The sequence below is a fragment of the Cupressus sempervirens genome, chromosome 2, assembly GCF_028749045.1.
Source record: "Cupressus sempervirens isolate cs-2001-9-10 chromosome 2, ASM2874904v1, whole genome shotgun sequence".
NCBI lineage: Eukaryota > Viridiplantae > Streptophyta > Pinopsida > Cupressales > Cupressaceae > Cupressus > Cupressus sempervirens.
This window is the reverse complement of record NC_143119.1, coordinates 25194079-25219064: the sequence shown is the minus strand read 5'-3', so window position 1 is coordinate 25219064 and position 24986 is coordinate 25194079. Positions and strand designations below refer to the sequence as shown.

Genomic DNA, 24986 nt, shown 5'->3' with positions numbered 1-24986 from the left:
CTATTTCAGACAAAAAGTGATCAAAACTGCCCCAAATCTGGGCATTTTTCACAAAAACGTGCCTAAAAAAATGCAAAAATCTAGGTCATTTTTGTTTTGGATATGCAAAATCATAACCCCCAAATGCATGTATATGTATTAAAGCTCAAAAATGCCCCTCTTGTGATGGATTTCAAGCCATTATATGGGCAGATTTAAGCATTTTTTTATGAAAAACATGTTCTTGGAGGAGGAAAACATCAATTTTTTGCCCTTGAATCTTCAATTTCAGGTTCTATGAGGGCATATGCATGGATTAAATGCAAATCGCACCTTTTGGAAAAGATTGCATGTTTTAAAATCATGTAGTAGAGTCTCCTCATTCAAACCGCACCTTTTGAGTGCAAACACATGTTTTAAAAAAATATGTAATAGAGTCCAAGAGCAAAATTGCACCTTTTCAGGTGCATTACATATTTCAAAATATGCTCACAAATGATCCTTAGTGCAAAATTGCATCTTTTGGAGGTCATTGCATGTTTTGAAAACACAAAAATATGCATATCTCACCTTTTGGGAGAGATTGCATGTTTTAAAACACATGTAATAACATGTTTTATGTGTTTTAAAATTGCCTTTTCAATCAAAATCGCACCTTTTGGATGCAAATGCTTTTATGTGTTTTAAAATTGTTTTTTCAATCAAAATCCCACCTTTTGGATGCAAATGCATATTTTGATGTAAATGTGCCTATACAAATGTTAGCACAACTTAAGTGATGAATTAAGCACATGTCAATTTAATTTTTGAAGAAATATTACTTAAATGGGTCATAAATAATATTTACACTATATAGATAAATATACAATGTGCAATGATCATTCAAAAAGTAATATTTACTAAGAAGTTTGAATTAAAATTAAAAAATTAAATTAAACTATATAGTTAATATAGTCACTTTAGTGAAAAATTAAAAAACAACTTAACTTAAAAATATAACATAAAATGCTCTATAGTAACTTAAAGTGAAAAATTAAAAGGATAAAGTAAATTAAAAACATGACATAAAGTGAATTTATGTTATATTTTTCAAAAGGTGAATGTCAACTTCAAAATATAACCTGATATTTTTAATTCGTGCAGTTGTACTTAGAATGCCACTTTTGGGGCACTAAAATGGTCATATCTTTTGATTGCCAACTCTGATTAAGCTCTAGTGTAGACCGAATCGAAGAGAAAACCGAAATCAATAACTTGAGCAAAACCAAGTAACCAAAAGCCAACAAACACACACTCAAAACAAGAAAAAGGACTTTGAAGGCTTCAAAAGTGAAGCATAGGCTCAACAAACAGAAAAACTAAAAGGACTTGACGAAAATCTTCAATAAAAGGATTCATTATATCAATTGGGGTCGATTTATTGATCAATACTAACCAATTAAATAATGAACTAAACTCAGAGAAATGCGAAACTAAGTTGAACAGTTCCATATTGTTACCTACATGTTGTGGTGACAAAATGCAAGACAATAGTATACAAGGTGCCTTGCTTGTTTAAGGTGTAGTAACTCCAACTTCAAAAATAAAGTACTGGAGGAGTAAGGTGTCCCAAACAATAATTCATGGCAATCCGGAAGACTGTCACAATAACACCGTGCATTTCTAATACATGAAAAATAAATACTGCCACATGCATAATAATTCTTCACTTTCTAGAGTGCTTCTTAATGGGTCTAGTGTGGCCGTCAATGCATACTAGAGCATGTCTTTCTTGTATTAATGCTACCCCATTTGACTACCAAATTAAGTTTTCTCAATAGGCTTCTAATAGCCTTTTTGTTACCATTCCATTTGATAATGAGGCTTGTAATAGTGTATATAACTCCAAACATCACATGGGTCCAGTCTGCGTCAAACACTTTGTACATCCTTTTACACATTTCTAGACTCTGGCCTAGATAATTTTTTGTGTATCCCAAGACAATTAGTTTTCACTTTTGTATATTTAATCTGTATATCTTTGCTCTCTGATCCTAAGCACTTAAGCCAAAAACATTGCTCACAATTTACAGGAGGCCAAGTACCTGATATGATTATGAAGATAAGTTGCGACAAAATATGTTGCACTTACGCTTGAACCTCAGCAAACCCTTCACAGCATATTAATTAATGATGACATTTTTAAACTTGAGTTTGATTCAACTTTGGGATCATTTACTATTTCTTTACTGATCTCGATATGGCCTATTAAAACTGTGTCTGAAAGTTATAATTTAACAAACCTTACTGGATCTATATTCTGTCTTTATACAAATATTATACTTATAGTTAAATTCCATTGATTAGTAATTGGTTGTATCTTAAAGCAACAAGTATCTATAAGCTGAGACAATTTATTCTCATATTTTGCATTTCCTGCAAGAGATTATCTATTAAATATTCTATTTATAGTCTTTCTTTAAATGACTTTGTTCTGTAGGTTGACATGTATGGGTACAGGCGTCCAACAGTGTTACTAGAGTGGATGGGATTGAATGCCCTTATTATATATGCACTTGCTGCATGCGATTTGTTTGCTGCAGCCATTCAAGGATTTTACTGGAGTTTACCGAAGAACAACATTGTAAGTATCTATGTATCACAATTTAATTATAGGAACTTCTTTAAGTGTCCCTTTTTATTTACCAGATACTAAATTGAAATAGGACAAGGTAATGGACTTACGAGCTCTGAGATTTGTAGCTGCAGTATAGCGATTGTAGATTTTTGCTTTATGGAAGTGATTGTATTTACTTTGAAAATGTCTAAAACCTCTTCCTCAAGTGTTTAATGATATGCCTATTGGGTGTTTCCATTCTTTTTGAACCATGTTTCTACCTGACATTATGCTGGATTTAAATCTTTCACGAAATTTCCTTTTGAGGAGTTTGTCGGGTCTGGTGGCCTTTTTGTTATCATGACAAGGAAATCATGTAAACTTTGAACTTTCAAACTTGTCCATGCACATAAATACGAAAACGTGCAGCTGCCCCCCCATTACCCCCCTCTAAAAATGTTTTAGACTCCATTTAAATGCTGGTCAGGCCCAGACATGACTTTTGAAACTTCAAACTCTGTAGCGGATTTTGGAGATTCTGGTGAGAGAGAAATTTTAAATTTGGCCAGTTTGAAAAATCGGGTAACCAGAGTTTTAAATTTTCAAGAAAACTTACCCATGCCAGTTATAGTGCCATAACCAAAGTTGTCTCGTCAAAACAGCATTAAGGGAATTAATAAATGGTACGAAGAGAGCATAAATGGCATGGAAATAATGAACGCCACAAGATTAACATGGATAAATCCACTGTGGGTGAAAACCTCACGGACATCTGACAATAAAAACTTATAACCAAGAGGATAGAACAATATAAAGCTACTAGCCTCAAATCTGCCAACTGCAATAACACCCATACAAACTTGGACTGCCCTCAAATAAAGAGTTACAACCCAAAAGATAGAAGGAATGTCTACAAGTCACAGGAAGATAGTTGTAGTTTCCTCTTCAGTTAGAGAAAAAACTCGAGGAGGCCAGACATGCCCAGGAGCTTCCAGTAATGCCCAATTCTCCTTTTCTTGACTCTGCCTGCAAAAACTGACTGTAAATGACTGATCCAGCAATGGTCAAACATGTTGCCTGCAAGTCTATTTGTTGCTGACAGATTTGATCCCTTTAATTAGGTTTTACTATTCTGTCCTATGAATCCAGTATTTGTCTAAATCCTGTCAAAGTAAGTGTTGTCTTCATGCATCATACCGAAAATGACTTCAAATGAGATTGTTGATCCTTGAAACCAATGACTAATGCATTTTTATCAATGAGCCATATTCGCTTAATTGCACAGATGCCGCTGGTTGATTCATTGTCAATGGCTAGTTGTGGATGATATGCTAGATAGTTTAGGGCTACCTTTGATTTGCATATTGTCTTAATTGCACAAATGCTGCTGGTTGATTCACTGTCAATGGCTATTTAAGGATGATATGCTAGATAGTTTAGGGCTACCTTTGATTTGCATTGCATGAATGCTGTATTTCAACATTCAACTAGAGAATCCTGAGTTGAAGTCATGTGCAGGTAAATGCTGTTGAGTTGCTGATCCAAGGAATACTCCACTCTAAAAGGTGGGGTAAGCTAGTGTATGTGTTTTTTGAGATTTTATTCTGGTCTCTTATTGCAGGCTTGCTACACTTTAAAGGAATCTATATAAAGTTGTAATGTAAATAATGTTACGATAAATCATATTCGTATCATCTTTATCACATAACATTTTTGTTCTCCTTCAAATGGCAGAATGGACACAATCTACATTTAAAATATTTTACAACGTTTTTCATTGTAGCTGCTGGTGTAAAGTTGTAATAACCCTGCCTGGTTATAGCTAAATCAAACATCAATTCCTTTCATAAATCAACAATTAGCATTTTGTCAAACATTCAGCAATTCTCCTCTATTGTACAGACCCAAGGTTGATTTCAACTGCTTTGTTGTTGGAGTTAAATGATTCTTGTGTTTTTGGGATATATGAGTTTTTGACTTTTTAAGAGTATATCAAATGCTGTTAGTTACCAATGAAATTCATAACTAGAAATTTAAAAGTGAACCAACTAGCAATTCTGTGATAGACAATTTATTGCTTCAGCAAGTGTGATAATTACAAATTATAATTGAAGAACCTGATAAGTCCAGGTCTGATTGCAACAAGATGAAATGCCAAGGTTTGGAGCAGCTTGAGAGTAGATGGCGCTCCTCCAAACTTGCACGTCTTCCTTAGTAGTCACCCAATCAGTTAGCAGACCCAAATTTATCCACGCAGCCCTCCCAAGTTTGACCTGCACCTACAACTAACAGTCATGCCCAGACTGCCACATAATCTCGAGCAAGTTACGCCCAAGTTAGTGTCCAATGTATGAGGGATGTGCTGCATAGATAATGCTGCCATTAACTGATGAAAATGTCAATAAAACAAACTGCAGATGTAAAACTCAACCGTGCAGATATGGTGCGAATTCACAAAAGTGAATTGAGATCCAAACCCCCGCTGGTATGCACACAGAATTTCAATGCCAGGTAGGGAATTTCAAGTGCTGAAGCAGATCATGTAATCACTATAAAATCAGAAAGTAATTGCACCAACTAGAATAATCACAAATGCTCATAAACCATTGTACGGATCAAATCTCCTCAATGAGCAATGGCAATACAATCAGATATCAACCAATGTTGTCTCCCAGCAACAGGAATATATCCAATAATTTCTGACTTGTAATGCTCTAAATTTGACTTACTACAATTCTCAACACAGACTTCTTCCAAAGCAACAGATGCACAGAATTGGAAGACTAAAATAACTTTCAGTGATTAAAATGACATGAAACTATGCTAAATGAGTGAAGAACACCTCAAGAAATGGCTATGGAAGAAACCATTCTTGAGAGCATAAAGGATGTGAGCTATGGATGCAAACAAATAAACTAATAATGCAATGTTACCATGAGAATGTAAGAACAATGTGAGAAATCAAACACCTACCAAAGGGTTAGCAAAATCTCTAAAAAGTTCTAAAATAAAACTAGCATGATAACAATGCAAATGAGGAGATTTGAAATACTTGAGACAAGGGCTCTATTTATAGGCTTAAGGGAGAGCTTGAAAAGGTGGCATCTATTTGACATCCACACAGGTGCCATTAGGGAGACACATGGGCTAAAGAACAAGCAATACAAAAAGTCAAAAAGAGCCTTTAAGGTTTGAGTGGCTCAAGTTGTGCTCATACATGTGTAGGCAACCCTTGGGAAAGGAGTGGGTGACAAAGGTGTAAGAGTACCTTTCGGAGAAGTTAATTAAAGAAGTGCTTCTTTGGATTGAGTTGCTCACACATGTGTGACATCGACTCGGGGGCTAGAAGGGTATTTAAAGGGTGCTTAGGCTAAATAAGAGGGATTAACTAGTAGGTAGGCTTAGAAGGATGAGAGTGATGGGTGGTAGACTAGGCTTTAAGTAAAATTTAGGATTAAATTAAATAAGATTTAATTTAATGGTGGGTTTAGAGAATTTCAATCATGTGGAGGATTTTAAATAAATAGAAAAGGGTATTTATGGAGCACTTTGCACTAAATAAATTTAACACATTAGAGGGATGCATTTGAATTTAATTCATATACCTTAGGGAAATGAACATACTTAATTGAATAAATTTAATTCAACAAGTAGAAGAATGTAACAAATATAATTCATTATTAAGTAATCAATTATAGTGCTATGGGAGATATCAAACAAGTTAATATAGTATTTGGGATGATTTTAAGCGTCTAGAAGTACTTCAAACAATCCTTCCATGCAAGCTTCATTGATTCTTACCATACCTTCTTGAGTAGAAAAATGTTGGAACTCAGCCATTTCTTTTGCAAGTAAGATAGATGATGAACTAAGATACTTACAGGGGTTTTATGGCAGAGAAAATAAACTGTAATTTTATCTAAAATCAACAAGGGATGATGAAATAAACTTTGCAATGACTGGAGCGTGCGGCGCGAGCGGGAATGGGTTTTCGTATCAGCAGCAAGGCAGGAATGGAATTTTGAATCAGCAGCTAGGCGGGAATTGGGAGAACACGGGCGTTGGGGGGCAATCTGCAGGTGCAGGGCAGGAATCGGAGGTGAATGATGCAGATGCCTCAAAGGATGGGGACCCACGGGAATTGCTGCCTCACCCAGGTGAGAAGATTTCTCCCCTCCAATCGGGTGGTGGGGCCTGGGGGCGCTGGTCGAACCTATTTGGAGTCAAACCTTCAGGTAAGTCGACATTCCCGAAAGTTATTGATAAATCAGACAAGGAGAAGGGCATCTTTGCTTTGGAAGTTCCTTGGGAAATTATAGACCACAATATCCTCAGTATGGCGAATACCTTGGTGGGAAAATTTGTAGGGCCAAGGCCCAACATTGATGTTGTGAGGATTTTTACCAGAAACAAATGGGATTTAAAGGGGCATGTAGAGGTGACAGCAATGGCAAAAGGTTTCATGACTTTTGAGTTTTCTTGCTCGGAAGACTTTTCCAAAATCCTGTGCGCAGGGAACTGGTCTCTGGGGAGATCTACTTTAATCTTGCAGAAATGGTCTTCCAATCTAGACTTGAATAATGATTTCCTATCCCAGGCTCCAGTATGAATTAGACTCCCGGAATCGCCCATGGAATACTGGCATGAGGATGTCTTTGATGGCATTGCCAGGTCTTTTGGAGAGCTTCTTTCCATTGATCTTGTTACGGCAGCTAAGAAGAGACTTACCTATGCAAGAATATGTGTAGGAGTGACCGAAGGACAGGATATGCCTCAAGTTATTGAATTTCAATCTCGTTTGGGAAGCAGAATCCAAATGATTGACTATGAAAGTGTGCCCTTTGCGTGCTTTCATTGTAAGAAGGTAGACCACAAGGCTGGATTCTGCCCACTATTCAAAGGAAAGGGAATGGGGTGAAAGGCCCGCCCTCATGGTGGGAAGAAAGCTGCTCATGTTCCCAAAAAGACTTGGAAGAAGAAAGAAACGCAAGTCAAGAAAAATGGAGAGGTTGAAGAAAAAGCTAATGTTTTTGTTACTGACCTCCAAGCTGAACCCCGGGACCTCCAGGTTGTAGTGGATGCACTGGAAGGAGAAGGGAATGAGACAACTGAGGAAAAACCAACCCTTCCCAAATGAAGGAATCCAAGGATAATCTCGAAGAGGCAAGTATTTTGGAGTCTCAAATCCCTAAGAGTTCTGAGGAGGTTGATCCAAACCTTTCCTATGTCCCAGACTCTATGGAGGAACAAAAGGAAGGGGAACCATTGTCTAAAAACTCCACAAACCCGGTTAGTAGGGAACCCCCTGTAATAGTGAATAGAATCTTAAAACGGCTGTTTGCTTCAACATCGGAACAACTAGCCAAGCTAGATGCTTTGTTTGATTTATGTAAAGAAGAAGAAGAGCCACCCTGGACAGAAGTCAGAAGAAGAAAGAAGAAGAATAGTCGGGACCCCTCTCCTGCCTCTCCTACTTCAACTAGAAGCAAGGCCAAGGCAGATCTTGGTCATAAAACCAACCCGGTGGGAAGGAAAAACAAGAATGAAATCAGGAAGGAGGAAGCAAGAAGAAACATCATGGATGGAACGCAGCGCACCATCTAGGAACCCTGCTCATCAATTAAAGCATGAAGATCCTCTCATGGAATATTCGTGGACTCAATGGAATCCACAAGCAAGAAGTTGTAAGGAATATGATAAGGGATCATAGGCCCGATATATTTCTTATTCAGGAAACGAAAATGAAGAAAGAAAATCTGGAAAATATCAGATTCAACAGCAACATGAATGGAATTGCCTCAAACTCAGAAGGAGCATCTGGAGGGTTGCTGCCATTATTCAATAACAGACATTTCAATATTGTGCCCGAGTATGATGAGGATAACATCATTTTCTATAGAGTTCAACATTTGCTAACTAATGAATGCTGGTTTTTAGTGAACAGTTATGCTCCCAACAACAAAAGAGAAGAAAATACTGGGTCAAAGTTGGAAAGTTGGTGCAAGCCAGTGACATTAAAAAAGGCATTATCCTGGGAGACCTCAACTCTCCGCTGGAGGACAAGGAGAAGATGGGAGGATTGCCCCCAGATTGGGAAAGCAAGCAAGATCTTTCCAATTTCATCAATGACCTGGCCCTAATGGATTTGGAGCTCTCGGGGGGTACCTTTACCTGGTCTAACAAGAGAGTTGGTCAGGACTGCATTCAGGTCAGATTGGACAGAGCTTTAATCTCCCCGGATTGGTTGCACTCTTTCAGCTATAGATTATCTCTGCTTCCTAGAGTTGGTTCTGACCACTCTCCCATTTCTCTTTCGGTGTCCCCTCTTGAGCCCAGGAGAAACTGCCCTTTTAGGTTCGAGAAAATGTGGACCACTCACCCAGACCTAATGGATAATGTCAAAAGATGGTGAGGGATTGGTGTTGATGGCTCAGCCATGTTCAGAGTCACCAGAAAGCTCAGAAATGTGAAGAGGATGGTAAAAATTTTGAACAAATCTGATTTTGGCCATATTTTTCATGACAAGGAGGAGTTGTCAGACAATCTATCTGTCATCCAAGATAGTATTCAGAAGGAAGGATATAATGAGAGTAATAGGGAGGCTGAGTTGTTGATCCTGTCTGATCTTCATAACATCATCAACAAGGAGGAAAAGTTCTGGAGGCAAAAATCTCGAATCTCATGGCTTAAGGATGGAGACCGGAAAACGAAGTTCTTTCATCTCTCCACCCTAAAACATAGGGCTAACAATAGGATCTCTGGTAGGGGCAGGTGTTGTTGTCTGAAGATCTTGTTATCTCGGCTGAAGCGGTCTCCTTCTTCTCTTCTCTTCTCTTCAAGGACCCCCTGCTTTCCAAGGTGGATCAAGAGGATATCATCTCTTGTATTCCTCAGATTATTCAACCCTGCCATAACAAACTTCTCTATGCTATTCCTAATGCTTTGGAAGTTAGAGAGGCCCTTTTCTCCCTACTTGGTGATAAATCACCTGGTTCGGACGGGTTTCCCACCTTTTTCTTCCAAATGTACTGGTCGGTGGTCACGGGGGATGTGGTAAAGGCAGTTCAGGAGTTCTTCGGAGCTAGAAGTATTCTAAAGGAGATTAATTCTACCTTCTTGGTTCTCATCCCTAAATCCCCAGGGGCTGATTCTTTTGACCAGTTTAGGCCCATCAATTTGTGCAACTCTTTCTACAAGATTATCTCTAAAGTTCTAACTTCCAGAATGCTTAAAATCCTGCATCTGATCATTTCGCAGCAACAATCGGGCTTTGTTCCTGGGAGACAAATCTTGGACTCGGTGCTGATGGTTCATGAGGTTATTCACTCTTTAGAAGCTTCCAAGTGGGAAGGTATGTTGCTCAAACTGGATCTTTCAAAAGCCTATAATCGGGTGGATTGGTCCTTTCTTGGAAAGGTCCTTCAGGCCTTTGGTTTTGACAATAAAGCATGTAAACTCATTTCTCAATTGGTGTCTACCTCCTCTTGTTGTTCTGATTAATGGAGCCCCCTCTGAGTTCTTTAAACCTTCTAGAGGTCTTAGGCAGGGAGACCCCCTTTCACCTATTCTCTTCATTATCTTAGTTGACTGCATTGGGAGGCTTATTGAACGTTAAAAGTCTTATGGAAGTCTTATAGGGATTAAGCCTTCTTTGAGAAATGACCCTTTCACTCACCAGCAATTTGTGGACGACACTATAATGGGGGGGGAAGCTTCTTTGAAAGAAGTTAAGACTTTGAAAGAGGTTCTTGATACTTACTCCAGAGGGACTGGTCAGCTGATTAACTGGAACAAAAGCTCGATCTTCTTTGATAACACCCCTGAAGTAAGACAAAGGAAAATTGCCAGAATCCTTGGTTGTGGGGTAGGCTCTCTCCCTTCATCCTATCTTGGACTCCCCTTGGGCTCTTCTCCCCCTGACTCTTTCTGGAATGGTATTCTAGACAAACTCAACAAGAAGATGGTTGGATGGAAAGGTGCCTCTCTCAGCCATGCTGGGAAATGTCAACTAGTCAAATCCACTCTTCAGAACCTTCCCATTTATGCTCTGAGCCTTTTTGGAATTCCTGTGAAATTTGCAGAGAAAATGGAGAAAATCCAAAGAGACTTTCTATGGACCGGACTTGAAGGAAAGAAAAGGTACCCTCTTGTTTCCTAGGAGAAGGTCTGCCTCCCCAAGAGGTATGGAGGTCTGGGCATCAAAAAGCTTACTCATCTCAATAAGGCGCTTCTTGCAAAACAAATTTGGCGTATCTTCAATAACACTGGTGAATGGAGAGACATTCTGGAAAATAAATACCTCAGAAGACCCTCTCTTCATTTTACTTTATTCAATGAGGACATCCCTAAAGGGTCGACTATTTGGAATGGTCTCCTGAAGGCCAGGGACCTGGCTAAGGCTGGGGTCTCTTGGAAACTTGGCAATGGGGAGGATATTCAGTTTTGGTCTGACAGGTGGTTATGTCAAGGTCCACTTTCTAGCAACTCAATTTTTTAGAGATGGGTGCAAGAATGCACGGAGCTATATGGGTTTAAAGTAAGCAATTATAGGGTTGGTCAGGAATGGAGAGACCTTTCCCTCATTTCCAAGGACTTGAAACCAATAATGACTATGCTTAACGCTTTGATCCCTAGTAAAAATAAGGATGAGATGGTTTGGAGGGATAATCCCAATGGAAGTTATTTTGTTGCTTCTGTCTACAACTCTCTCTGGGGTTTAAAGGAGAAACCCCTTTGGGCGGATGCCTGGCTCACGGGCCTCACTCCTAAGATCAACATATTTTATTGGCTGGCCCTTCAGAACAAAATTCTAACGCAAGATAAACTCATGAAGAGAGCCCATGTTATGCCCAGCAGATGCCCGCTCTGTAAAAACCAGTCTGAGTCGGGAAATCATATCTTCATTCAATGTGACTTTGTTAGGGAGGTGTGGAATTCTCTTAATCAGGAAATAGAGATTCTCTGGTGCTGGTTGAATAACCTTATCGACTTTTTCAGTCATTGGAAAAGCCTTTGTAAAATTGCAGGCCGGCAGGATAATTATGCCTGGTTTTTGCCTCACTTCTGCTAGAGTATCTAGAAGGAAATGAACAATAGAATTTTCAAGGACAGAGAGGAGCTGGCTATAATTCTATGAAGGAAGATTTTGAAAAACATAAAAGAAAATCTTCAAGTGATGAAGGAGGGGGAAGTTGATATAGGGGACAGGAAGACGGTTAAAGAAAAAGACAGGGATCCCAAAAGACAGGATGCCAGATGGATTCTGCCCTTGGAAGGATGGTCAAAAGCCAACTTCGATGGCACTTCTAAGGGCAACCCTGTCCCCTCTAGAAGCGGTGGAATTATAAGAAATAGTTTTGGGGAGGGGATTGCGGTCTTTGCTCTCCCACTTGGAACCCAGACCAACCATTTGGTCGAAGCCAGAGCCGCGTGCAGTGTGGTAAAGTTGGCTTTTGAAGCTGGAGTTTCCAAACTTTGGCTTGAAGGGGACTCCAAAAACATAATTAACAATATTAATAGTATCTCCCCTCCCTCGTGGTCGATTGCAAATATAATTGATGAGACACGTGCCACCCTCACAAAATTTGAGAAGGTCCACGTCACTCATGCGTTTAGAGAGGCAAACCCAGTTGCTGACTGCTTCGCTAACAAAGGGGTGGGAACAGACAAAGAGATGATATGGCATTCCGGAAAAGATATTTCGATGGAGGCTAAGTCACTAATCAAGCTGGAGAAAATCCACGGAAGTACGGGCCAATCTAACTGTAATCATGTTTAATAAAGAAAGAATGGATGTTGGTACGAGCAATAATATGTTTCTTGGTGTTCGTAATCTCAAGAGATTTTCTCCGTCTTTGCGACACATTTGGAGGAACGTTATCATTTTCACTCGCTATTGTATCAGAGAGGCGAACGATCACGAACCCAAAAATAGAAACAGAGCCAAAATCTTGGCTGGAAATTTTTTGCAAAGATTGGGGCTCATGAGAATTGTTGAAGAAAAAATGGACGTCATGACTGGAGAACGGAGCAGAAAGGAGCCGGCGGGTGAAGTGGAGAAGTTGAAGAATATGGGCAACGTCTGCAAAAAATTGGAAAAGGGCGGGGTTGCGAATTTTTTCGAGAAACTCCATGGTTTTGACCCTGAGGTCACCAACAGCATGGTCAACTCGTGGAACAATGGCAAGGTGAAGGTGAATGAGGTTTCTTTCCAAATCACAGAAGAGGTGGTTGCAGAGGTCACTGGTATCCCTATGGAGGGTTTCAAATTCTACAGGGACAAGAAACTTTCGTCCAATGTAGTCAAGGAGTTCGTGAAAAATTCTTCAGAGATGAACAAGCTGGAAAAGAAAGAGTCTTTCTATGTGACGGAGACTATAAAGAAGTTCTGGAGGTATGTTTTATATGCCCTCATTGATTATGTTACCCTGGACCCTAGGTTTGATCGGGTCAGAACTCACCATTTTGTTATTTTAAATCATTTTTGCCATAAAAAAAGAATTTCCATTCCCTTTTACCTTCTCACTTCTATGAATAAGGAAATCTCTAGTTTCAAGAAGAAAGCCACTATTAACCCTAATTTGCATGAGGGATTATTGCTCCTCATCCATGAGCATTTCAAAGATCGGTCTTTATGCAAGAACCCTCCTCAAGTTGAGGATGTTGACGAAGGCAGCTCCAGCTCTTCTTCTGACTCTGATGACATTGAGAGCATTAGCTCGGAGGAGGAGAATGTTTCATCGGGAAAGAAGAAAAAAGGTCAAGCCAGGAAACTGTCCACTGCTACAACTCCTAGCAAGAAAAGCCCTAGGGATCACGGCCAAGCTCAAGCAAAAGAGGGTTATGCTGAGGAGGAGGAGGAAATGGATACGGAAGATTCTGACAAAGTGTCGGAGGAGGAGTTGGAAGAGGAGAAACCTGGGAAAAAATGGAAGAGGGAGGTTGTGAGAGTTGAGGAGACTAGAAATCAGAGGACGGATGCTATTCCTCTTCCCCTCTCCCCTGTCCAGTCTCAACCTCCTTCGAAGGATAAAGCGAATGTCATCACTGGTGAGAACAAGGGGGAAGTGCAAGTCAAAAATTGGATAAAGGCCTGGAAAAATTTCAATGTGAGGACTGCTACTATGGGGATTTTTAGGGAAGCTATGAACCCTCAGATCCTGGTGGACAACCTGGAGCAGCCTAGGCTCAATGAGCTCATAGACCTAGCTATCCTGGCCATCTCAGACAACACAAGGGAGACTGGAATGAACCTTCTGAATAATGCCCACAATAGTATGATTGACAACTTCAGATCAATCAAATGGCTCTTCCATGAGCTGGAGGAAGTTAGAGAAAGGGTATCCCAGATGGAAAGTATTAAGAATAAGATAAGTAATGACAGCCAGGAGGACCAGGAAAACAGAGAAGCCTTAAATGAAAGGAGATTAAGAAATCTTGATAACTACAACCACAACCTAGCAAGTAAGATGATTTCTCTCGTGAGTTCGATGAATTGAAACATCCAATCCTTTGCGGGTAAACTTAAGGACAGGGGCTTGCTGGTGGAGGAGGGAGGACAGAATAGGGATAAGGCCAGGCTGGATGACGACAAGGCCACAATCAGTACACTCACCAGTATGGATCAGGGCATGGAGAAGGTCCAGGATCAAATGGCAAAGGAGCAGCAAAAGATAGTCGAGGCAGCTCAGACTATGCAGGAAATGGAGAAGATATCTGAAGACTAGTTTTCTTGTCTTTTGTCTTTTCGTCTTCCTGGCTTTTGGCTTTTTGACAGGCTTTCTATAGTATGTTTTTGTTTGTTTGTTTTTTGGCCTTTCTATGGGCCTTTGTTCTGGGCTAGGCCTTCAGGCTTTTTTTCAGCTGTTGGACCTCTGTTTTGGCTGGGCTTCTTTGGCTTATTATCAGCCTTGTTTTTGTAAAACTTATGGGTTTCAGGATCCCTTAAAACCTTATTATCTTATCAAAAACAAGGGATGATGAAATAAGTTGAAATGAGAATTTTAATCCCAACACATAAGTGTAACCCTATAGAGAAATTCTATTTGCGATTAGTAAATATTTCAATCTTGTGACTAGAAATGGATAGATTTGTGTAACCAAGAACAATGTAGACCATAGGAATGGCTCTGATACCACTAATAGGAATCATTTGTAGGAAACTAGTGATGAAGGTTGTTGGTCGAATGGCTTGGAATTATAGAACTAGCATCCAAGAGATTTTCTATTACAACCTTGACAAGAAGAGCAAGTTTAGGATACATTTTACAATTTTTTTGTTTAACAGGTTTAGCATTAGATGTAAGAACTACATTGTGAGTGACAATCTTAGGATCAATGCCCATCATATTTGAATATTTCCAAGAAAAGATGCCAGAGAATTCGAGAAGAAGTCCAGTGAGTTGTTTTTATTCCATCTTTATCCAAACATTTTCCAATCTCAATAACCTTTTTAGGATCATCAAGATCAACCGACAACTATTGTTTCATTGATAAAGAGATTACTCTTTTATGATTCTTCCACAAGAGGGAGATGATCAAGATATGGCTTTGATTCAGTTTCCTCTCCAAAGTATTTGTTAACATCCAAACAATAAGGTTTTCTTTTCCAATGATGGAAAGAAGGAAAATCCTTATATGTGCCCAAGAAGTCAACTAAAGCATCATAAGAGGAGAAAATATTCAAAGAAGGTTCTTGATCAAATGTGATAAGATGTGGGTTTGACTAATTTGAAGGACCACTGCAAATATGATTCACATCCAAAAAGAAGGAAGGTTTCTTATAAGGATTGAATCCTAAACCATAAGTATGTTCACAACCATCATTAGATGTAGGACCTTGTATTCCATGTTCAAAATTTTGGCACCCTTGATCATTAAACCCATGTTTAGTAAGCAAGAGGTTCCAAAACCATAATGATTAATCATATTAGAGATAGTCAAAGGAGCTTCATAAGTCACCACATCATAATAATCAAGCTTAATAGTTTCAATGGTTTTATTAGATGAACAAGCAACAAAGTTATTATTCAACTCTCCGAAAAGAGGAGTCAAAATAACTTTTTCTACTATAGGTTGTTCAGGTGTTTTCATGAAAGAGAGATCAAAAATCTTATATTCTCTAGTAAATGTAGGATTAAAGACCAAAGTGCCCCAATCATCTTCAGATAAAGAAGAAGAGGAAGGTTCTTCAGTTGATTGATTTTTTATTTTAGATTTATCCTTTTGTTTTTCGTCCCTAAGTTTTGGCACCTTAGAGCATTCAACATTTAAACAAATATTGGTTTATCATCCGCATATAGAGTATGCATCACATTTTTGTAGATAAACTTAACTTTGCGATGAAGAGTAGAGGGAATAGCATGCATAATATGCAACCATGGTCTTGCCAAAACAAGGTTGTAGTTGAGAAGTCCTGACATCACATGAATTTAAGTATCCAATATAACCGGACCAACTTTAATAGGTAAAGTTATGATTTACAAAGTTTTCTTAGCAATATTATCAAATCCACGAATAGGAATGCTATCAAGTTTTATAGTGGAAATATTAGCATTGATAGATTTCAACGTGTTCAAACTAAAATCATTCAATCTCGATCCATTATCAATTAAATTTCTCTAAACAAGATTCACATCGATAAGAACTACAACCATAAGAGCATCATACTGGTCTTGAAATTCCTTAGGAAGTAATCATCTTTAGTAAATACAATCCAAAGAGGAGAAGACACAACATGCATACACTCCAAGAAAGATTTGATGTTATCTTGACTAGGTAGTGGTATAGGAAGAATATATAAAGCCTTTTGCAAAGCTTCATGATAAGTAGGAGATGTTTGAAGAAGTTTCCATAAGGATAGTTTAGTGGGAGTAGCATGTAACTACTCAACTAAAGCATACTCCATTCTAAAGGAACTGGGTAAGTGAGGTGCTTGAGGAAGCACCAGTTGAGAAGGACGCAAAGGTATAGGAGCAACCAAAATAATAGGTTGATGATCATTATGTGTTTGATAAGCATGAGCAACTAAACTGTAATTGGGTTTTCATTTAAGAACAATAAGAGGCTTATCATCCTAAGGAACTCTCTTAAGAGTGATAGCATGTTGTTGAGGAGGACATCCTTTAAAAGTGATAAGGGGTTGGCACACGGGTTTAATATTACAAAAATTATCACAGAAAGGAAGCCATGATAAAACCCTATTGCAAAGGTTGGTCGTGAAAGATGTGTTAGGATTAACCAAGGATAGAAATAACAATTACATACAAATATAACCAATATAAATAATAATAAACCGCATAGAAGATAAGACACAAATTTAACATGGTTTACCCAATCCCCGGCTACATCCACCAATAGCAAGTCCAATGTTATTATTATCCAGTGATTACAATCTGCAATCCCTTACAATTCAATACCACCGCAAGAAGCTAATATCTCATCATACATTATGAAATCCCTATCCTTAAGCTATTTTTAAACAAGCTTTTTGTCACTTACAAAATTAGGGCTAGAATAAGTCATCCAATAGAAAAATAATGGTTGATGCCTTTTACAATAGTAATTCATTTTTGGCTTTAGGGTTGCTACCCCCAAGAACCCTTGTGGAGGCGATGCCTCTTAACCCCACCCTGTACTGTGACAGGGAGCTCACCCGGGGTGCTGGCTAAGGGCCCTGCAAGGGGCACTGCCCCTTGACCCTATCTTGGGGGTGTTGCTGCTAAACCCCGTAGCAATAATCTAGGGAGGAAACCACATCGAAAAAAATGGGGAAAAATTAACCTCTGAGTCTGATTAAGGATTTAACCATAGACAAATAATAATTACATGCAAATATAACTAATATAAAAAATAATAAATCACATAAAAGAGAACACAAGAAACAAAGATTTAACATGGTTCACTCAATCCCTGGGCTATGTCAACCAACAAAAATTCCAACATCATTATTATTTAGTGATTACAATCTTCAATCCCTTATAGCTCAATATTGCCACAAGAAGCTACAATCTCATCATACATTATGAAATTCCTAACCCTAAGCCATTTTATATAAGCTTTTTCTCACTTACAAAATTAGAGCTAAAATAAGTCGTCCAATAGAAAAATAATACTCATCATCAAAATACTCATGAGAGAAATCATACATGTTGAAAGTAAAACAAACTACTCAAAATGAAATCAAATGTGAATATATATTTTTGTATTATTCCTTTAGAACAAAAATGCAAAGTAATCTTAACACTGCAAAATATTTTTGTATTTTTTGTTTATAAGTGCAATCCGTAAAAAGAAAGATCTAACTACCAAGATCAAACAAAGGAGGTTTCACCACCAAAGTGTTCAAGTGGAAATAACATCAATGATAACAAAGTAGACTAGATGAAACAAGTTTAACATTCTCTCTCTAAGACATTCAATTCAAGACAAAAAGGGGCTTCCAAGCATAACTCTCAATAAGCCCTAGGCTTTATTAGCAAAAACCCCAAATGTGATAAAGGGGCGCCAATACAAAATCTAGAAACTTATCAAGGAAGTACACTAGCAAGAACTCTTTCATGAAACGTGATGAGATTTATTAGGAGAAAATAAGATCTAAGGTATGCAAGATTATTATAGATTTGAAATGTACACAAACTGTTGATCTCTAAGCCTATGTTTCCTATCAGTGTTTAACATTAAGTCATTTCCAAGACAGTATCGGACGATCATCACTACGATCAAGTCATCCAGATAAGGCCGAGCTACAAAAGACTTATTTATTTGTCATCACATGCCGAGAAAGTCAAACGTTGTCGAGCACCTCAAATGAGATCAAGAAAGCACTTAAATCAAGCATCACAGTTAAGACTGAACAAGTAGAAAGTCTATTATTATCGCATAAACAGAATCTGATGAGCGAGTAGAAACTGAATGATAACATGAATGTTCGTTATGACCAAGCATCACAACATTCAAGTGTTAAGTAAACCAGTATTGACATATGAGTTTGTAAATGCACAAACACATATGTAAATCATTCTAGCTAACCTCTACATGATATTTAAGGATCAAAGAGACATTTAAGGAGGTGATTACACATTTTGTCACATAGTATTAATCCCTAGACGAGAAGATTAACCAATCAGAAAAACAAAATGGAAAATGAAAAAATGATGAAATATGGATCGTTCATCCTAATCTATAACTTTCTAGGATTATCTATTTAAGAAGGGTTCCTACCCTAGAATCGAAACGAGGAGTGTATGTGAATGGAAGCGAAGTGAAGGAACAAACAAGCTAGGTATAGAGTGAACGTGTTTAGATAGTGCAACTGACATAGTGAAAGGCATAACAGAGATATCAGATAAGGAGATCAGATTGAGAATTTGAAGAGAGGAAATCCGTAATAAACTTTCAGAGAAAATCGAAGAGTCAGGTACTGAATCAGTTTTAATAGATTGAGTCGAAGAAAATCTCTTAGCAAAGTTGTTATCTCTTAACATAGTCTTTACTTTATTGTAAGTGTAAAATCCTTTAACAAGGTAAAACCTAACAATCTTAAATGCTTTTAACAGGTAGGGCAGGCCCCTTACAGGGTAGATCATCTAATATGATCAAATTGTAATCCTAATAGGTTAACTTTGCTGTTGCAACAATAAAGATTTATGGGTTTCATCCCCACCCCAAATTTACCTTCATATTCAAGTGTTTCTGGGTAACCAAAATCATTTTTAAAAATCCCATAAAAAAATCTATTGTGAAAAATTAATAAGAGAAATACAAAAATTAACATGAAAAAATAGCAACGTCTCTAAAAAATATCTTATTGACTAAATAAATTGTAGAAACTGAAAAGTATGTTATGCATAGATAGATTTCATTAAAACATTATATGTTTGTGGTTATATGGTGTAAGGTTTGAGATATGAGTTGGATTAGGTGTGAATTTTTTTATCAACAAAAAAGTATTAAATATCCTGATTAACCCCCACCTCACCCCCCGTCGTGCAGTATCGTATTTCCTAGAAAGGTTACTAACAATTGGTATAAGAGAGTACTTTTGTTGAAAAATTCTAACTACTTTAGAGGATCAGATCTTGAAGATGGAGGAATACAAGATGGGAAAAATCATTGAGTACCAAATGATTGAAATCCAGATCATATTGAAACAGCTTTAAGAAGAAAAAGAAGAGTTAAGGAAATTCTTAAAGAAAAGAAAAGAAATGATCATTCACCAAAATCATACACTATATATGGAAGTTGATACATAAGAATTGCTTAACAGTGGGAAAAGTAATGACATTGATGCAACAATTGCAAAGCTACTAGAGAAGAACAACATTCTAAAGAAAGAAGTCAAAGAAATCAAGAGAGAACAAGAAATTCAATAAAATATAACTATGTGAAGTGATTGAACAAAAGAAGAAAGAAGAAGAATGTCATGGCTAAAGAAGTCAAAAGACAAATGACTGCCTAAGTTGAAGAAAGATCATTTGAGGTATAGAAGCTCACAAACAATCAGTTGGACATAAAAAACCTATTGTTAATTGTAAATTAGGAGTTGAACAAGAAGGACACAGAGATCACAAATTTGAGATTACAAAGTGACCAACTAAGAAATGAGTTAAGACATGAGAAAGGAATATCAAAAAGAATGAACTAACCAAGTGAAGCTATCAGATACTTTGAAGAACTGATGAGATCACCAAGTTCATCCAGTGATACTTTTGGTCTAGGACATGACAAGTACTCTTCATCCACTATGGAAGTAGAGTCATCGAAGAATGGAAAGCAAAGAAATGCAAAATCCAAAGACAAACCTACTTGTCATCATTGTGGTAAACTTGGAGACACTGCTAACATATGCAAGAGAAAAAATGGTATGCAAAACCCTAAGCCTAAGTTTATTGATAACTATTTTAATTGCAAGAAGCAATGGCACCAAACACATGAATGCAAAACAAAGAAAAGTGATGCACCCACTACACCTAGATTTGAAGGACATTGTTATAACTGTTAGAATTATGAGCATAGAGATCATGAATTTAGATTTAAGGCAAAATCTAACTAGACATCTGAAAAGAAAATGCATGCACCTAAGCAAGGTAACTTTTACAATTGGGATTACAACACATGGTATAATTGAGATTATTGTGGAGAGTATGGGCATATTCCAAAGAATTGCATTAAAACACATTTCAGAGGTAACTATAAGAAATGGTTAAATGGAAACCTAGTTTGATTGAGTTCTCTTGCAGTTGGACATGTTAGTAAGAACTACAAGACCCGAGCACCAACACCAAACAAAGGAAACTGTTGGAAACTTACAATTGGAACAATTGTTCTTTTGTCATTGATGTCAAATCTATGGATGAGACATATTGCTACCAAGTCTAAATGTCATATCTATTTATGTGATGAAGATGATTCAAGAGTTACTCATAACTATAACACAGAGGAAAGGTTGAAGTTATGAAAATGAAGTTACAATGGACATTGTCATAGATAGACTTTGATAAATCAAAGTAATTGTTTATGTCAAGGAAGCTATAAGCCTAGCCGAGAAAAAAAAGTTAAATACTAAGGAGTGTCAAGTAATGCTAGTGCCAATCAAGCCATAGTTAGTGCTGAACAAATCTAGTGTTGATTGAGCATTAGCATTGATCGAGGAAGTTGGTTAATGTCGAGCCAGAAAGATTTTCAATGGCTGATATTTCAATAATGATCAAGTGTCAAAATTCAGTGATTGTCGAGTGACAATAAAAGGTCAAATTCAAAGAAATCATAAGATCAAGCTAACTCGGTTGATTTCTTGGGAGATGTAAAATGTGTTGAAGATAAGATTGATGAGTAGGATCAATAAATTGAAGGTGATGATTAGGTAAAGACCTAACAGAAGGATTCTAGAGAAGTTTCTAAGGAATGATCAAGATGTCCAGATACAGTGAATCGAGTTGGATCTTATCATAAACCTTAAGATCTATGGTGGATGTAGAAAACGATAAAACACAAATTGGCTATTTAAGGTAATACAAAGACGAAAATTTGGTCCCCAATCTAGCCCCAACCAGTAAGTGTGAGTTTGTATGTGAAGGAAGTCATACAGAAAATGGTTGATTAGAAACACACAAGTGAGCATTTGCGAAGCTTAAAGAGAAAGCTTGTAGATATGGTGCTGTTTTTTATAAGTGAATTTGAGAAGAAGGCTTAAAAATCGATGAGAAGAGTGAATCGATTGCTTGAAGGGTGTCCAAGCAAATCAAGATCGTAGATGACAATATAAGGCTTATAAGTGAACCCACATAAAGACCGAACAGCGATTTGAACCAACAAAAGTGAGTTGTAATCGCATAGATCAAAACTTATTGTTTTCCTTATTATCATTGTAAACAATTTGTATTGAAATCCTTTTAACATAGGTTGACATAACAGTCATTTGAAGACTTAACAATATGTGCAAATCCTTTAACTAGGTGACATTCTAAATGGAATTATCAAAGTACTCTTACAAGGCCACTCCTACTAGGGTGATTAAATCCTCTAACCAAGTCACATTTAATAGTGTGTATTATAATCTTTAATAGGCTTGGCTCCTAAAAGAGCTCACTTCGAATCAGTGAAAAAGAGTGACATGTTGTTTGTGATTTTTTCCAAATTGAGTTTCCACATAAAATCCTAGTGTCAAATTGTGATGAATGTCTTATGAATGTTTTACATGTGATGATGTTTTCATTATGCAATACAAATTAAGTTTATGACAATTTTATAGTAGAGACCGAGCAATAGCAAGATAAACAAAACAATGATGTGTTTAATGTTTAATTGTTCAAGTGGTACATATAGACCTTGACTAACATATTCACCCCCCACCCCCAGTTATTCTAAACAATGCTAACAATTGATATCAGAACTCAGTGCTTACAGAGAAAAGTTTGAAGGTACTTAAAGCTAAAGATCATGACAAACAAGAGAAATGTGTTAGCATGAATGCTGATGGTATACCTTTGGGGTAGTATCCTAAGCATTGTAGAGTATTGACATGTTGCATTCATGACTGACAAAGTAGCAAACAAAAATCATAGTTGTACAAACAATTTTCTGGTGATGCACGGTCAAGGACATGTTCTATACTATGTCCTGATGTTAAGGTTGAATGCATAGTAACCAAGTTGAAGATGTACAAAAGAGATGTCGGATTTATAGAGAGAAGTACAGAGACAGAGTACTTAAGAAGCGATTTCTGATTTTTGTATTACATCTTCTAACAGAGATATAATTTAGTGATGTGCGGTCCATCGGTAATGTAAGACAGTCTGATGGTGATGTCAAGCCCTAGTATCGCGCGTGTGAGAAGTTGTCTAGACTCTGAGCCAACAGTGCTATTGTAATTACGAATTAATTAATTATCTTATTATAATTAATTTGGAAAGCCGCAAGGCCGAATCAAGGAATTATTTTGAAGATATGGTGTAAATGAAAGATGTTTTCCTTGTTTGTAGGATTTGTTCAACAAATGTATCAAGTGTATGTTCTATGCGAAGTGTGAAAAGGAGTAGAGTGTTTGGTGAATGCGAGTAAACGATCTAAGGGATTATTGGATGTGGGATTCATGATCTAGTTACAAGATTAGGAGCAAAAGTCTAGTTGGCAGGACAGAGAAAGAGGAAGGACTAGTACTATTCATTTCTATTATTCTGCAAGAAATAATACAGAAATCATTTGGACAGTGGGTTCATTGGTCTTGCCCCTGAAGCTGTTTGGACAGTGGGTCAATCTGCCTTCTACAACTCCTAACAGGGTTGGAATTTCCTAATAGGGATTTAAATGTACTGAATGTTGTTATAGACTTCTAACAGGGACCATCCTCTAACAAGGAATATTTATCTTAGTACATTATCTTGTGGATACCATCCCCATCGAGGTTTTCCTCTGATCAAGGGTTTCCCTAGTTAACATATTTGGTGTTATTGTGCATGAGTATCTTTTTGTGGTTTCTAATTATATTGCTCATATTGTTAAGTTGTATTAAGGTTGATAATTGTGATAATTGTCAGATAATTGATTCACCCCCCCTCTTAGTTATATTGGTGGACTATATATTCTAACAATTGGTATCAAAACATCAGGTCCTTGAAGAAAAAGTTTAACAACTTTGGGAGATAAATGACAAATCTTTTCAGAAAGGATAGTCCTAAGTCGAGGAAATTACATTGCCTGGAAGATGGAGATTCTTGGTGAGTTATCAGATATGTGTAAAGATCTTAACATTGAGTTTCCTAATCCAGAATCATTTTGTTGCATACAAAAGAACAGAAGCACAAGTAAGACAAATCCAAATTTGAAGAAGACATGAAGACCAAAGAAGGTATTGATCTACTCATGAAAATGGAGGTAGGTATGAAAATTTTCATTTGTTGGACATGTGAAGAGCTAGGTCACTTTTCATCTAGATGTCCTAAGAGAGTAAGGAAATCAAGGAAAATTTCATTTACTAATGAAGATGAATTTTAAACAAGTATGGAATGATTCTTAAATAACAGTGATGATAAAGATAATGGTGTTGAATTGGTCAAGAAAGAGGAAGCAGTGGAAGAGATAACCTTGGTAACTATTGTGGATCCAAAGGCTAACCCTAAAAATGTGGAAGTTATCATTGAGACTAACAATGATTTGTAGAATGAGAATCATATTGAAGAGTAGAGATTTGAGCCTAGAGCAGAAGAAAGAGTTGAATTGAGAACTCCTAGTAGAAGTATATCAAAGAATCACCCTCTTGAACTAATAATTGGGAGTAGAAATAGAAATCAAGTAAATAAAAAAGTATGTGAATTATGTTTGTTTTCTCAAGTTGAACCTAAGAGTGCAGATGAAGCATGCAAAGATGGTCATTGGATTCAAGCAATGAAAGAATAAGTGTATCAAATGGATGTTAAATCAACCTTCCTGAACGGAGAACTTGAAGAAGAGGTATATATTATGAAGCCCGAAGGTTTCCCTCTAAAAAAAGAAAATGGCATGGTGTGTACATTGAAGAAAGCTCTATATGGTTTGAAGCAAACACGTAGAACCTGGTATGCAAGGTTCGACAAGTATTTGGAAAAGCTTGGATTTGTTAAAGGTACGTCAGATAGTAACTTGCATTTGAGAGAAATTGAGAGTGGTTTGTTGATAATAGTAATATTTGTTGATGACATAATATTTGGAGGTAATGATGAAAAGAGTGATAAGTTTGTTGAACAAACGAAGAATGAGTTTGAAATGAGTATGATAAGAGAAATGAAGTTTTTCCTATGTTTGGAGATTGTGCAAAACAATGATGACATTTTCATCTCACAAGCTAAGTACTTGAAAGATTTGTTGAAGAGATTTGGATTGGAAAGTTGTAAGGCTATTGATACACCTATGATAATTGGTCACAAGTTATCTAGCA

At 37.2% G+C, this 24986-nt stretch overlaps 1 protein-coding gene across 4 annotated transcripts in view; it reads left to right on the top strand.

Moving 5' to 3' along the window:
- The window catches only part of LOC149570898 (uncharacterized), a 387041-nt gene that overhangs the window by 310164 nt on the left and 51891 nt on the right, over positions 1 to 24986 (top strand). For 2 of the 4 annotated variants that reach the window (XM_089812454.1, XM_089812455.1), the window contains exons 12-13: positions 2459 to 2602; positions 4094 to 4449. In XM_089812454.1, coding sequence (XP_089668580.1) covers positions 2459 to 2602; positions 4094 to 4234 — 285 coding nt within the window. In that variant the 3' untranslated portion in view covers positions 4235 to 4449. Of the gene's footprint in view, positions 1 to 2458; positions 2603 to 4093; positions 4450 to 24986 lie in introns of those variants that run through there. The other 2 variants (XM_089812456.1, XM_089812457.1) reach the window with 1 other exon arrangement.